This window comes from Suricata suricatta, chromosome 5 (genome assembly GCF_006229205.1).
Source record: "Suricata suricatta isolate VVHF042 chromosome 5, meerkat_22Aug2017_6uvM2_HiC, whole genome shotgun sequence".
In the NCBI taxonomy this organism is placed as follows: Eukaryota; Metazoa; Chordata; class Mammalia; order Carnivora; family Herpestidae; genus Suricata; species Suricata suricatta.
Window position 1 is genome coordinate 32,531,149 of NC_043704.1, and position 12,710 is coordinate 32,543,858.

Sequence of the window (12,710 nt, forward strand, 5' to 3'; positions counted from 1 at the left end):
TAATAATAATAATAATAATAATAAAAGATGCATTGGAAAGTGAAGCTATTCAAGCAGGACTGGAGTGCTTGAACATTAATTTGCAGTCACAAGGACACAGGGAAAATATGAAAGGTCCCTGTCTTAGCTAACTGCTAACCCAGTTCAAGGAACGAAAGAAGAGATGAAAAGAAGTTCATCTAACGGAAATTTTATAGCTTGTACACCAAAGAACAACTTAATTTTCACAGCCTCTGATAATACAATCATCTGTTTTTTACCAGTGATGCTGGTGCACCGTGTGAATGTATATGGAAAAGGGACATGGAATGTTCCCCCGCATAGGGTTTATCTACAGATAAATGTAGAGGGAGGTTAAAAATGCTCACTGTGACCCAAAGTCACACTCTGGCTTGATGGTTTATAGGGCAATAGGCCCTTTCACATCTATTTCTTTAAAACGCTTCACCTCGTTTTTTTCTTATAATTACCGGCATTGTTCTGGGCATAGACGATTTAAGATTTCAATGCACTTTTTTTTTTAATTGCATGGAAACAGTATTATGAAAAATGCCAACAAGGCAAAGTGGGAAAGCAGAATCCAACGCTCACCCATTACATTTGTAATTATGTTCTATGATTTCTGCTTAAACACAAGCTAGTTAAAAGGACAATGATATTAGTTTAATAGGTTTTGCACAAAGAGCACATAGGCATTTGCCAGCATGCTTAAAGCACATTAGTGAAAGAAGAGAGATTTCAGAGAGGAAGTGGGTTTCATGTCGCATGTTTAGATTTCAGGACAATACAGAGCATTAAGTCGTTATAACTGTACAGCTACAGCGCCTCACGGCACTGAGAAATACAAGATTCCTGGAGAATTCAAGAGGCTCCGCATCTGTATGTTAATGAGTCACTTTTTCCTCTTCAAATTCGGTCCCCCAGCACCCTGTCCCTTCCCTGCTCCGTGACACAGGGACACCCGCTAGCTCCTTCTCAAAGGCTTCAGACGGCCCCACATGTGAGGGACACTGTCCTGCTTTGTATACATAACGAGCCCCAGCCGCCTCTGCGGTAACCTCCAAGCCCTCATTTTCCATTTCACAGGCCAGGACTCTGACATTTTGCTTCATCTCTAGACAGAACATATTTCTGGGGGGGAAAAAACATTTTTAAGGACCATAATGCTGCGGCAAGTGGACCTACATGGAGAGACCACTGCGCATCACAGGTGGGAGGCACATTAATTGATTTGTGCAGCCGGGGTGATGAAGCTGGTCTTTCTTGCCAAGATCCCTTGTGACTCAGAGCAATGGTATTTTAGCCTGCTCTCCTGGGCCGTTTTATATGTGTACAGGGACAGTCAAGAGAACGTCTCATTGAGGAAAAGTTCCAGTTAGCACTACAAATTCAGACGTTGCCATATCACTGATTAGAGAAAGGTCTTGGTCAAGACATGTAGAAAACGATCCCTTCAAAAACTGTGCAGACTTTTTTTTTTAAGGGTGGTGATGGACAGGGGTGGGGGTGAGGATGTGTTGATTGGTAATTCTCTTTAAATTTGCTTTGCAGCAAAGCAAACGTGTTGTCTTAGGTTTGTGTATAAGCCCTATGACTAGGGTGAATGTGCAATTTGTCATCTAAAGCAGGCCAACTTTGAGAGCAAAAAGGAGCACTGTTAATAATTTAGTTGGACTAAAGGTATAAATTGGGCCTCTCCCCGGATAACCAGATCTTTCACTCACCCTACCTGGAGCCCATATCAGAGGCCCGGAATTGGTTAATGTATCTGTTGGAAAGGTCGGGGCAGGGGGGATTATCTGCCTGAGAACAGTCACAAGTCTCATCAAAGAATAAAAAGTAAAATCACCGATCTATAGACTTCAAAGCTCCGTGTGGCTAGGGGTCTTTGAAAACCTTGGCATACTCGGTTCGCTATACAATTGTAACCAGCAGCAGCCAAGTCAGCTTTCTCTTCTAAACCTATAAACACATTTGTAAGGAAATCCCCATCGCTAATTAACGGCATATAACTACTTGACTCTGCAACTTAAAATACAGCAGTAAAAAAAGTAGTCAACCTCCTCTCTCTGCAAACGGAGGCACATCTTTTAGTTGGGCATTCCACTTTTGGTGAGAAATAACTATTTGATAGCTCATCAACAATAACCACAGAATAATGACCTCACAAATAATCTTTTTAGCTTCAAAAATACAACGGTTCTCCCCTGAAAACTGTGTGAGACAGTGCAGAGCATGTATTTATAATTCCTGAGCCACGGAGGTTAAAACATTCCTTCAAGAATACACGGCACTGAAGCAATTCCCCCCAAGCACAAGAGATGGTCTGACAACCAAGCGTGGCCCCGCCTTGGTGAAATCTATTTGAAAGGAATCGAGCCTGAAGCAGATAAGCCCTGTTTGAAGTCCGCTGACCAAGGAGTCAATGGGTAGAGATGACAATGCAATAAAAGCACTTTTGATATTCTTTCCATATTAAAATACTTTTCTACAGGAGATACTGAATCCTGAATATTCTGGAGTCACAGGTTAAAGTCGGTAGTTACCCAAACATACTACAGAGCGAGAAGGCCAGGAAAGGTAGTACCTTTTCGGATCCCCGCGTAAGTGCTGGTCAGGCCGCTTCTTTTCTTGCGGTGCCGGTACAGCCAGATGCTGAAGACCATGAGGACGATCCAGCAGGCTGCCCCGATCCCGGCGATGAACGCCGGCTGCTTCACCACATCGGAGATCTGCTGAGCAAGGCTGACCTGGTCTTCAGGCGACACAGGGTTTCCATGAGAATCTGAAAAGCCATCCCTGGGTTAATGTGGGTTTAAAACTCATGCGATAGGGGCACCCGGGGGGCCCAGTCGGTTAAGCGGCTGACTTCAGCTCAGGTCATGATCTCAGGGGTCATGGGTTCGAGCCCCGCAGCGGGCTCTGAGCCTGGAGCCTGCTTCGGATTCTGAGTCTCCGTCTCTCTGTGTTCCTCCCCCACTCCTTCTCTGTGACTCTCTCTCAAAATTAAATATTTTAAAAAATTAAAAAAATAAAATAAAACGCATGAGATAATGAATGCATACTTATGTAAGACGGCCACCATTATTTTGCTAATTTTTGACCAATAATTTCCATCTTTTCCTCAGTGACCTTCACCTTTGTTAATTAAAATAGTCCGTGAGATTGTCAGCAAAATTATATTGACTTTATTTCAATGCAAAACAATTATGAAATGATACTTTTATGGACTATATTTAAAAACAAAGACAAGGGCACACAATTCCTATTTTTTACTCTAGAAAACTCTGCAGCTTATTGCTTAGATTAAGTTTCATAGGCAAGTGCCAACTGAGATACACACAAAAGTATAAATCTAAAAATTGAAATACAGCAACAAAAGTATACAAATAACAAGTATCAAATAAGTTGTATAAAAAGGATATAAACCTGCCTCAGACTTCTATAGAAACCCTCAATACAGGTTTTGTTTTCCTTAAATTAAAAAAAATTTTAATGTTTATTTATTTTTGATAGACAGAGCATGAGCGGGGGAGGGGCAGAGAGAGAGGGAGACACAGAACCGGAAGCAGGTCCAGGCTCTGAGCTGTCAGCACGGAGCCCAATGCGGGGCTCGAACCCACAAACTGCGAGATCATGACCTGAGTTGAAGTCGGATGCTTAACTGACTGAGCCACCCAGGCGCCCCTCAGTTGTAGGTTTTAAAATGATAACAAGTAAAATGTCATTTCCTCTGTTTAAGGTCCATACTGAAAAAAAAAAACAGTGTGTATTTTCCTTGTCCTGATACCCCAATTTTATGGCTGTTATTTAATACTTTAAAATGTCTTATAAATGCATTATTTGAACATATGTTCGAAGGATCTATAAAATTTAGTTTAATATAAAACCAAAAAAACTAAGATAATTTTACCACTGAAATAACTATGAATAATCTTCCTTTTTTTTTTTTTTTAAAGTAATCTCTACACCCAACTTGGGGTTTGAACTCACATCCCTGAGATCAAGGGTTGGTGCTCTATCGACTGAACCAGCCAGGTGTCCCAAAGTTTTTCTTTTTCTTCTTTTTAAGTCATCTCTTTCTTTTTAAAATAATAGCTATGACCAACAGGGGATATAAGAACAATAAATATGGACAAGAACTATCAAGTGTTATGAACAGTCAAAAAGATTTATGTTTTGTTACTCTAATCAAGAATTTTAAATTGATGGAATTTATGGCTATTAAAATGTACTTCTTTTGCATTTATGTTTAAATCCACTAAGATTCACTGTGCCAGCCCACCCTTCCGAGTCACACAGAGCAGTCGGCAGTCAGTAGAAAACTGGAAACACTGTGCTATCATCAAAGCAATATCCTACTTTGTGGGCACTGACTGATGCCAACACCAAGGTTGCCCAGTGGGCAGAATTCCCATCAGTGTTTGTGGTTTTAATGTTCCTCCCCCACAACATCTGGTGAAACAAGAAGGGGTTTGTCCGTTTCACGAGGGCTGGTGCTTTCTTACACTTGTCAAATTTCATTTGACTCTGAAAATGTTCTGCTAATCAACCTGCTTTCAAATAAAAACACTTGTTCTAGCCCCAAATTCCCTTTTTTCCCCCAGGAAAATAACTAGTATAAGCCGATTATATAGGAATAACATTTCCCCAACAGAAAAAAAAATTCTACAGATTTTTTTTCTTATTAAATGAGATTATGTCCCAATAAGGCATTGGTTCGACAAATGAGCAGCATTCAGTGGCTAAGGAAACAGTCTTGGGAAAATGCCACTCCTTTGTATGTAAAATGGTAGCTACATTGCTACTCACAGATGTGTGTGTGTGTGTGTGTGTGTGTGTGTGTGTGTGCGCGCGCCTGCGCCAGCATGAATGTGTGTGTTATTTATTTACTTTTTTTCTTGAACAGAATCCCAGATTTTATTCTGTGGCGCGTCAAGCCTGAAAAAACCTATTTTTATAAGCTCTCTCAGTTACCTGTCCTCAACAGTTTGTTGACTGAAAGTTTTATTTCATGTTCCAGGCTCTTCTATCCACGGTTATTCTAAAAGCACTTCATCCTCTGAGAGTTCACCAAGCAGACCTACTCTTTCCTTTCCTGATGCACTTTTTGTATCTACTAAGTTTATAGATTTCACGGCGATCTGTGCAAGGTTAAGTTAGGTAGCTTCAGATTTTATGGAGATAGCTAAGAGAGGTTCCACACAAGCTACCAGATGGGCTTAAGAGAATAAAGTGCGGTGTGACTAATGAATTAAAGCAACCACTCTGTATCTGTCTTTGTCTCCCAGCAGCTGAAGCTGTATTAAGATATGGAAAACTGGAACACATTTATAATTTCAAGAAAACCAATTTGACCCTCAAATCCCTTGATTTAAATTTTCGGATTCTGTGTCTCCCCCTCTCTCTGACCCTCCCTGCTCATTCTGTCTCTCAAAAATAAATAAAAAAAACATAAAAAATATTTTTAAAAATCTTAAATAAACAAAAGAGTTGGGGAGAGAGAGGGACACAAATCATGAGAGACCACTGAACACTGACACCGAACCCGAGGGCTGAAGAAGGAGGGGGAGGGAGGAGGGGGGTGGTCATGGAGGGGGGCATTTGTGGGGAAGAGCACTGGGTGTCATATGGAAACCAATTTGACAATAAACTATTTAAAAAATCTTAAATAAATAAAATTATACATGGTCCTTTTCCAATTCAACTTTGAAAACACAGGACTAAAATCAAATGTTACAAAAGTATGTAAGTGACATCAACAAAATATAAGGTCATCACAGTGTGACTTATAATGTCATTTTTAATAAGTTAATACTGACACTTCATAAAACTGGAACTGAGTAAAAGGTCTATACTTAGACTGTTTTTCTCTTACCTCACCTAACGTCATATCAAGTGATTCTCTTTGTTTCCTATCTTGCTTGGAATTTTGTACTAAATGATCCTGAAATAAACCATGAAACTGTCTTTGCCTAAAGGTTGCACATGTAATCACTGTTTAAAAAGATAATTCCCAAATCGAATCCTGGTCCGTGGCTATGGCAGATAAGCACGCTCTCCTCAGAAGGTTGGAATGTTTTTGCCATATCACAGAGTTTTCGGGAGGTAGGTCCCTCACCAGGGACTTCATGTCGTGGTGTTCCCATTCATCTATTTGGAATCACATGATTTGAGTGCTGGGCAGGAGAAATGTACTCTTTCTAGATCTGCACCATTAAATCCTCCCCTGCACTATGTGTGTCTTTTCTTTCTTCCTGCTGGCCTTGGGTCAACCTTGGAAGCTCCAGGTTAAAAACGGTAAATCTCATCAGCCCGTGACCCTCCACGTCTTCATGGAACGGGGTCCTACCCCACAACTACTGCACTTCAGGTGGGCTTTATTGGGTTACACCACAGAAGGTCGGCAAGGACCTCTACCGGAGAAGACACATTGTCCCAACACTGGAACACAGACAGGAATTTCCAAACTGAAAGTGAAGCTTATATGATACCGTTTATTCAAGGCCTAATGTTTCTTAATTTTGTTTTGAAATAATTTCTTGTATGCCATCAATTATCATCCAAATGTAAAAATACGATGTACTTATCTGTGAAGTACAAAAATGTACAAATCTGATCCTTTTCCAAAATTTAGAAACGGACATAAAATCTTATTAATGCTTAACTTCAGATCTGAAAGGAAGAGACACAATGTTGACTGTGCGCTCACTCAGCATCTTTGTAATTTGAATGTAGCCTCTTAATATTGACACTTTTCCCTTTCCGTTTATAATTGTATTTGTTGCTGTTTTTGTTATTTGCTTTACATTTTTCTAGTAACCACTGACTAATTTGGATTTTATATTCATGCCACATTATCTACAGGAAAGCGTAGTAACAAGGCTTCTCTGTTAGGTCCCCCCCCCCCTTTCAATTCTTCTAACCACTTTTGAAGCACATATTGTATTTAGTGTTCTAAGTAATCAGCATATAACCACATTCCGATTCTCTTTGACATTGGAATCTATCTTTTGTTATAAAAAGCAATTACAATTTTAAGTAGACACCCAAAAGGGGGCACCTGGGTGGCTTGGTTGTTGAGCATTTGGTTCTTGATCTCAGGGTTTGTGGGGCCAAGCCCCTCATCAGGCTCTGCACTGACAGTGTGGAGCCTGTTAGGGACTCTCTCTCTCTCTCTCTCTCTCTCTCTTTCTCTCTCTCTCTCTCTCTCTGCTTTCCCCTCTCTCTCCTTTCTCTCTCTCTCTTTCAATATAAATAAAAACTTAAAAAAATAGACACTAAAATGGTAAATATAAGCTGTATATTGCTGAAACTTCTAATACCTAGTTTAAATTTTTCATGGAAGTTTATTTTTTTAATCCAAATAGCTATAAACTCCATGAATGTTCAGACTTTCTTATTCACCGAGGTTTCTTTGGTGCTCAATTAATACTATGTGTTAAATAGACTAAAAAGAGAAAAAAAAAAAGAAAAGGGTAGAATTAGGATGACAATGAATGCTGACAGTCTTTGCTTGAAATATGATTTAAAATGTGTGCTTGGCTAAGTTTAAGTTTGGTTGTGACATACATTATATATTTATACAATCATAGTATTGTCTATTACATATTTATGTAACCATATACTTGTATATATTTTTCTGTATTTATGTAATATGCGTATATTTTATATAAAGATAACATCATTTCTGTAGCTCTATTTTCAAGAAACAAAAGAAGGCAGGACAATGCACACGGCAATGGACCCACGCGGGCCCCGCGCTGGCGCTCACCTAACTGGATGAACTGCGGCTCACTCTTCACCCCAGCGCCCGCCGCAGTGCTGGCCGCCACCTCCACGCTGTACCGGATCCCAGGAACCAGGGAAGGAATGACCACAGAAAACGTGGAGCCGTCTACTGTTTTGTTTATATGATACCGAGTTTCATTGCCCAGACACCAAACCTGTAATAAGAGTACAAGGAATTTCAAGCTGGCAAATTATTTAACTTAATGCTAAGATCAACAGGGTAGTTCAGTGTTAGACCAAGTTCAGACTTATCAGGAACCTGATACAGGATGCTGCAAAAGTCATTTTTCCCTACACTCTGGTTCGGAGAGGACTCTTCCAGTCAAGCCTACGGTTAGCAGTGCCTTCAAAACCTCTCTGAATTTTCTCACATCCTTTGACGGGGTTACAACGGGAAAGTGTACAGTTTTGCTCAAAGACACTGGTTCTTATTATCAGTCCAAATCGTTATCCAAACACCTAGAAATTATTTGCCAGAAACAAAAAACAAAAAATGGCTTTGCAAAAAGCTGTGTATATCCAGATAAAGAACAATAACTTAATCTGAGGTACCTTCATATAAACCTGGCTATTTAAAATAAAGCTGGACAAGGACACCTTGACTCATTTGGTAGAGCATGTGACTCTAGCTCTCGGGGCCCTAAGTTGGAGCCCCGTGTTGGTTTACTTAAAAGTACGTAACTAAAACTGTATATAAGGAGAAAGGATCTTCCTAGGAGTCTACTCAGCCTGTGGTATGTAAGTCTTTGATAACATACATGAGTTTATAAAGAAGAACAACACATATTTGAAAAAAAATGTTCTTCTAATAAGAAAATTATTGTATAGCTCCTTAACTTTGTTAAGGACATTTGTGTCAGAGAATTTTTTTAAGGAAATTAAGATTTCTGAACTACACTGTAATCCCTAATTCAAATTTCACTGAAGGATTATTCAATCATAGAGTGATCTTCAGCGATGTACAACAAGTTGGAGATGGTGCCTGACAGTGTTTGGACTCAGCTACCATAAGAAAATGATCCATGGAGTAGTAGCACATGCTCTATATTCTTTACGATGTCCTTGAGCAAGATGCAGGGTGAGCTTCAAGTAGCCTATTGTCTAAATTAATAGGGAATGAGATTTCAAAAAATCTAAGAGTATCAGTGTCCACTATCACGTGGGCAACAACCTTTAATTTTTTTCTTTGGAAGTTAATATTATTTTAATATAATTTCAACACATAACACTAACAAATGGTCAGACTCTATACCAGGATCTGACCATTTGGAAATAAAGGGTCCTTTGTGATTCTCACTCCCCCCACTCCATTACATTACACAGCTGAACCAAAGCCACAAACTGATTTTGTACCAGTCAATCAGGTCCTGAAAGGCATTTTATTATTTTAAATTGACCATGAAGTTAAGTGAAATCCACCCTTTTGCATTTCTTTGGAGAGAAATGAGCTTTGGCTCTTGGGGGAAAATGCCTACATTACACAATTTTGCTTGAGAGCTGAGACCTCACCTCATTTTAAATCCTTAATAATCTCTATAGCAGTTCATTTTTCTGGAACGAACCACAGCATCCTGTCACTCCCCAGTACGGAGATAATTTTGAAATTCATGAGAAAACACTTACGTTGTAGAGACTCCTACCTTTTAATGACTCAATTACCCTAGAAGATCTAATTTGATCTTAGAATATATTAAATCCTATAAAATGTCACCCTTTAAAATATATGCAAATTTCATAAAGAGGTTTTCAGTTTGTTTTTTGAAATCATTTGAAGAAAATAATAAGACCTAAATGAAGCTTAGTATATCTGGCTGCTTTATAAATCAATTTCCCACTCAAAAGAACATTGATGGTCATTATTTGGGCCCTACCCAGGGTGCATATCAGAACTGACTTGGAAAGATCTACAAAATACACATGCAGGGGCCCTATCAGACCTACTGAATCAGAATCACTGAGAATGGTGGTCAGGTGCCTGTACTTGGAAAATGAGTCCACAGGTGATTCTGATGTTAGTATGCAATTTTCTGTACAAGAAAATTCTGCTCACCTCTTTAATATCACTTTCCTATCAACAGTCACAGTCTATAATATTCACATGTATGAGGGAAACTTGCTAAGTATCCCAGTTTAGCTAGTAACTAGAAAAATACTCAGGTATCATGGAAATACAAAACATTATCTAAGGAAATACATGTTTGCAGTTAAAATTCTTCTGGAATGCAATATGTTTACAAACATGTTGAAACAAAGACCTGTAAAATCTATTTTCTATTGAGATTCCCCTGATTTAGTCAATTCTTCATTTATCATGGATCATCGAGCCATTCCTATAATATAGGTTCATTGATAGGCTGCATCTCAAGACCCTAACTTAGTTTACTGTACTTGTCAGGCTTGAAAATATTTGCTCAAAATCTATGTAAGACTCTTAAATTTAATGACTAAAGCTGATGACTTCACAGGTAAAAATAACTATCAGAATTATTAAGGCACTTGACATCTTATATTTTAAAAATTCATTTAAACATACATAAATTTATAACTGAATCTCCTCTGAGACATGAAAATTCATTTTGAGACTAAAACAAACTAGAGACACAAATTTTTGTGCACATTAAAATAAGTTTTCCAACTTAGCTTCAAAATTCGAAAATTTCAAACATGTTGAAAAAAAAGAAATCAAACTATATTTAATAGAATTTGACTCCTAGGTAATTCATGGGGCAACCAAATCCTGCAAAACACATTCAAGGTACATTTTTAGGGTAAAGAAAAAAAACAAAAAACATCAAACACTTTTATATTAGCATTTATACTTGCTGTTTGTGTGAAATTACACGGACCTATAGATTTTGTGACCATATAGATTACTTCTATTAAACTGTTTCTCCAAATGGCTTAAGAATTATTCCACAATTACTTAACAAAAAAGGCTTTTGCAAATAATTTTACATGTTGCTGCATCAACCAGCAGATGGCGCCATATATCCACAATTTAAACAAGGTGTTTTTTTGTGGTTTTTTTTTTTTGTTTGTTTGTTTGTTTTTGGTTTTTTTGGGGGGGGTAGGGGGAGAAGGGTGTCTCTCCGTAGATGATTATGTGCGTTACCTTATACTCTTGGACCATCCCGTTCTGAGTGTCTTCTGGAGGCGCCTGCCAACTGACAAGAATTGCAGTTCCATTTCCATCATTCTTTGACACAGTTACACTTTGGGGTGGGGCACTGGGTGCTATTGAATTATTTCAAAAAGTAGATTATGATTTTATTAGAGAACATCGAAAGTAGACACAACATTTAAAATCAAGCAATAACTATATAAAATCTATATGCATATGTCCTAAAGCTGTATTTCAGCCAAATCATCCCCAGTGATTTAAGTTTCTCTTTTTTTTTTCTTTCTTTCTAATGTTTTATTTATTTTTGATACAGAAAGAGACAGAGCATGAGCGGGGGAGGGTGAGAGAGAGAGGGAGATACAGAATCCGAAGCAGGCTCCAGGCTCTGAGCTAGCTGTCACCACAGAGCCCAACGCGGGGCTCGAACCAAGAACCATGAGATCATGACCTGAGCCGAAGCAGGAGGCTTAGCCGACTGAGCCACCCAGGCGCCCCTAAGTTTCTCTTTAATACTGCTAAGACTTTTGCTATTGTGAATTTTCCATAACTGCAGTTACATAGATTATCTCCACAAAATATCCCGGGAAAATTCTTATTTCTCCTACCCTATAACCCTTAGTTTCATGTTCTCCCTACAAATGCTCCGAAGTATAAACGTACACATTAATCACCCATGACATGAACTATAGCATTATTATGTATGTAATCAAGGTAATAAACACATTTTACAGAAAATTCTGGTTTGATTAAATGGTATATTTGTGACATGTAACCTTTGTGTAAGTATTAAGTTTGAAATTCCAGTTATAGACTAACTACTCATACCGATTTTTCTAGAGCTGAGGAGCTTCTACAGACACAAAGCATAAGCATGAAATGCTAACCCCCGAAAGTCCAGGGCAAAACAAGACATTACGCACCTTATTTATAAATCATTACTAGACATAACAGTCAATAAGCAAATGGAAAATAATTAATGGGAAGTCAAGCATATTGAGAATAAGTTTATCTTTAAATGTGAATTTTAGTTCTGAACAATCAAATATAGCCTAATTATGCCATTAAGTAGTACATGGTTCACATTTGCACATTTTTACAGAGGCCACTATTAAAGCAAGTCAAGTATTAGGAAATTGTGGATTTTAGTAGTTCTAACTTAACAAATTCTATTAGCAAATTATAATGTTCAATATCAAGAAAGTTAATAATTAATGCCACTATTAACATTAAGAGTTTTTCAATTAAGTTAATAAAAACCCAACAAATATGCTGCAATGCACAGTGATCACACATTTCATTATACTTGCCTTCTTCTAAGGTTTTTGCAAATTTAATTTCACTATCTGCTCCTTGAAATTCGTTAAAAAAAGGACGAGCCTTAATTTCATAGTTGACTCCCTTTTTGAGATCCGGGATAACCACACTATTTTTGGTTGGAGTCCTCACTTCAAAAACTAACCACTCTGATTCGCCATGGTTGGCTCCAGATGGCCGATAAAGAATTTTATATCCTTGAATATACTGAGATTGTTGGTCCGCCTATTAAAGGGACAAATAAAAATGCAGTCATTCATATAATTCATTTATTGGCTTACTTTAAAATTATGAAAATTAAATGTGACAAAATGCAAAAAATTCCCTATAGAGTTTTCTAGTTTATATAATATAGAATGCTAAAGACTAATCACTATCATTTATAATGTATTCACTTTTTCAGCTTAATATAGATATTAATTTCTATGATTCATGCAGAAATGTGAGGCATCATGGCAGCTCTGTAACAGACATCTAGAGTTAT

At 38.1% G+C, this 12,710-nt stretch overlaps 1 protein-coding gene across 1 annotated transcript in view; it reads right to left on the minus strand.

The window, feature by feature from the left end:
• Positions 1 to 12,710, minus strand: part of ROBO1 (roundabout guidance receptor 1) — a 152,395-nt gene that overhangs the window by 50,748 nt on the left and 88,937 nt on the right. Inside the window, exons 11-14 of the mRNA XM_029938687.1 lie at positions 12,220 to 12,451; positions 10,904 to 11,025; positions 7,775 to 7,946; positions 2,588 to 2,785 (exon numbers count right to left, since the gene is read on the minus strand). Coding sequence (XP_029794547.1) covers positions 2,588 to 2,785; positions 7,775 to 7,946; positions 10,904 to 11,025; positions 12,220 to 12,451 — 724 coding nt within the window. The remainder of the gene's footprint in view (positions 1 to 2,587; positions 2,786 to 7,774; positions 7,947 to 10,903; positions 11,026 to 12,219; positions 12,452 to 12,710) is intronic.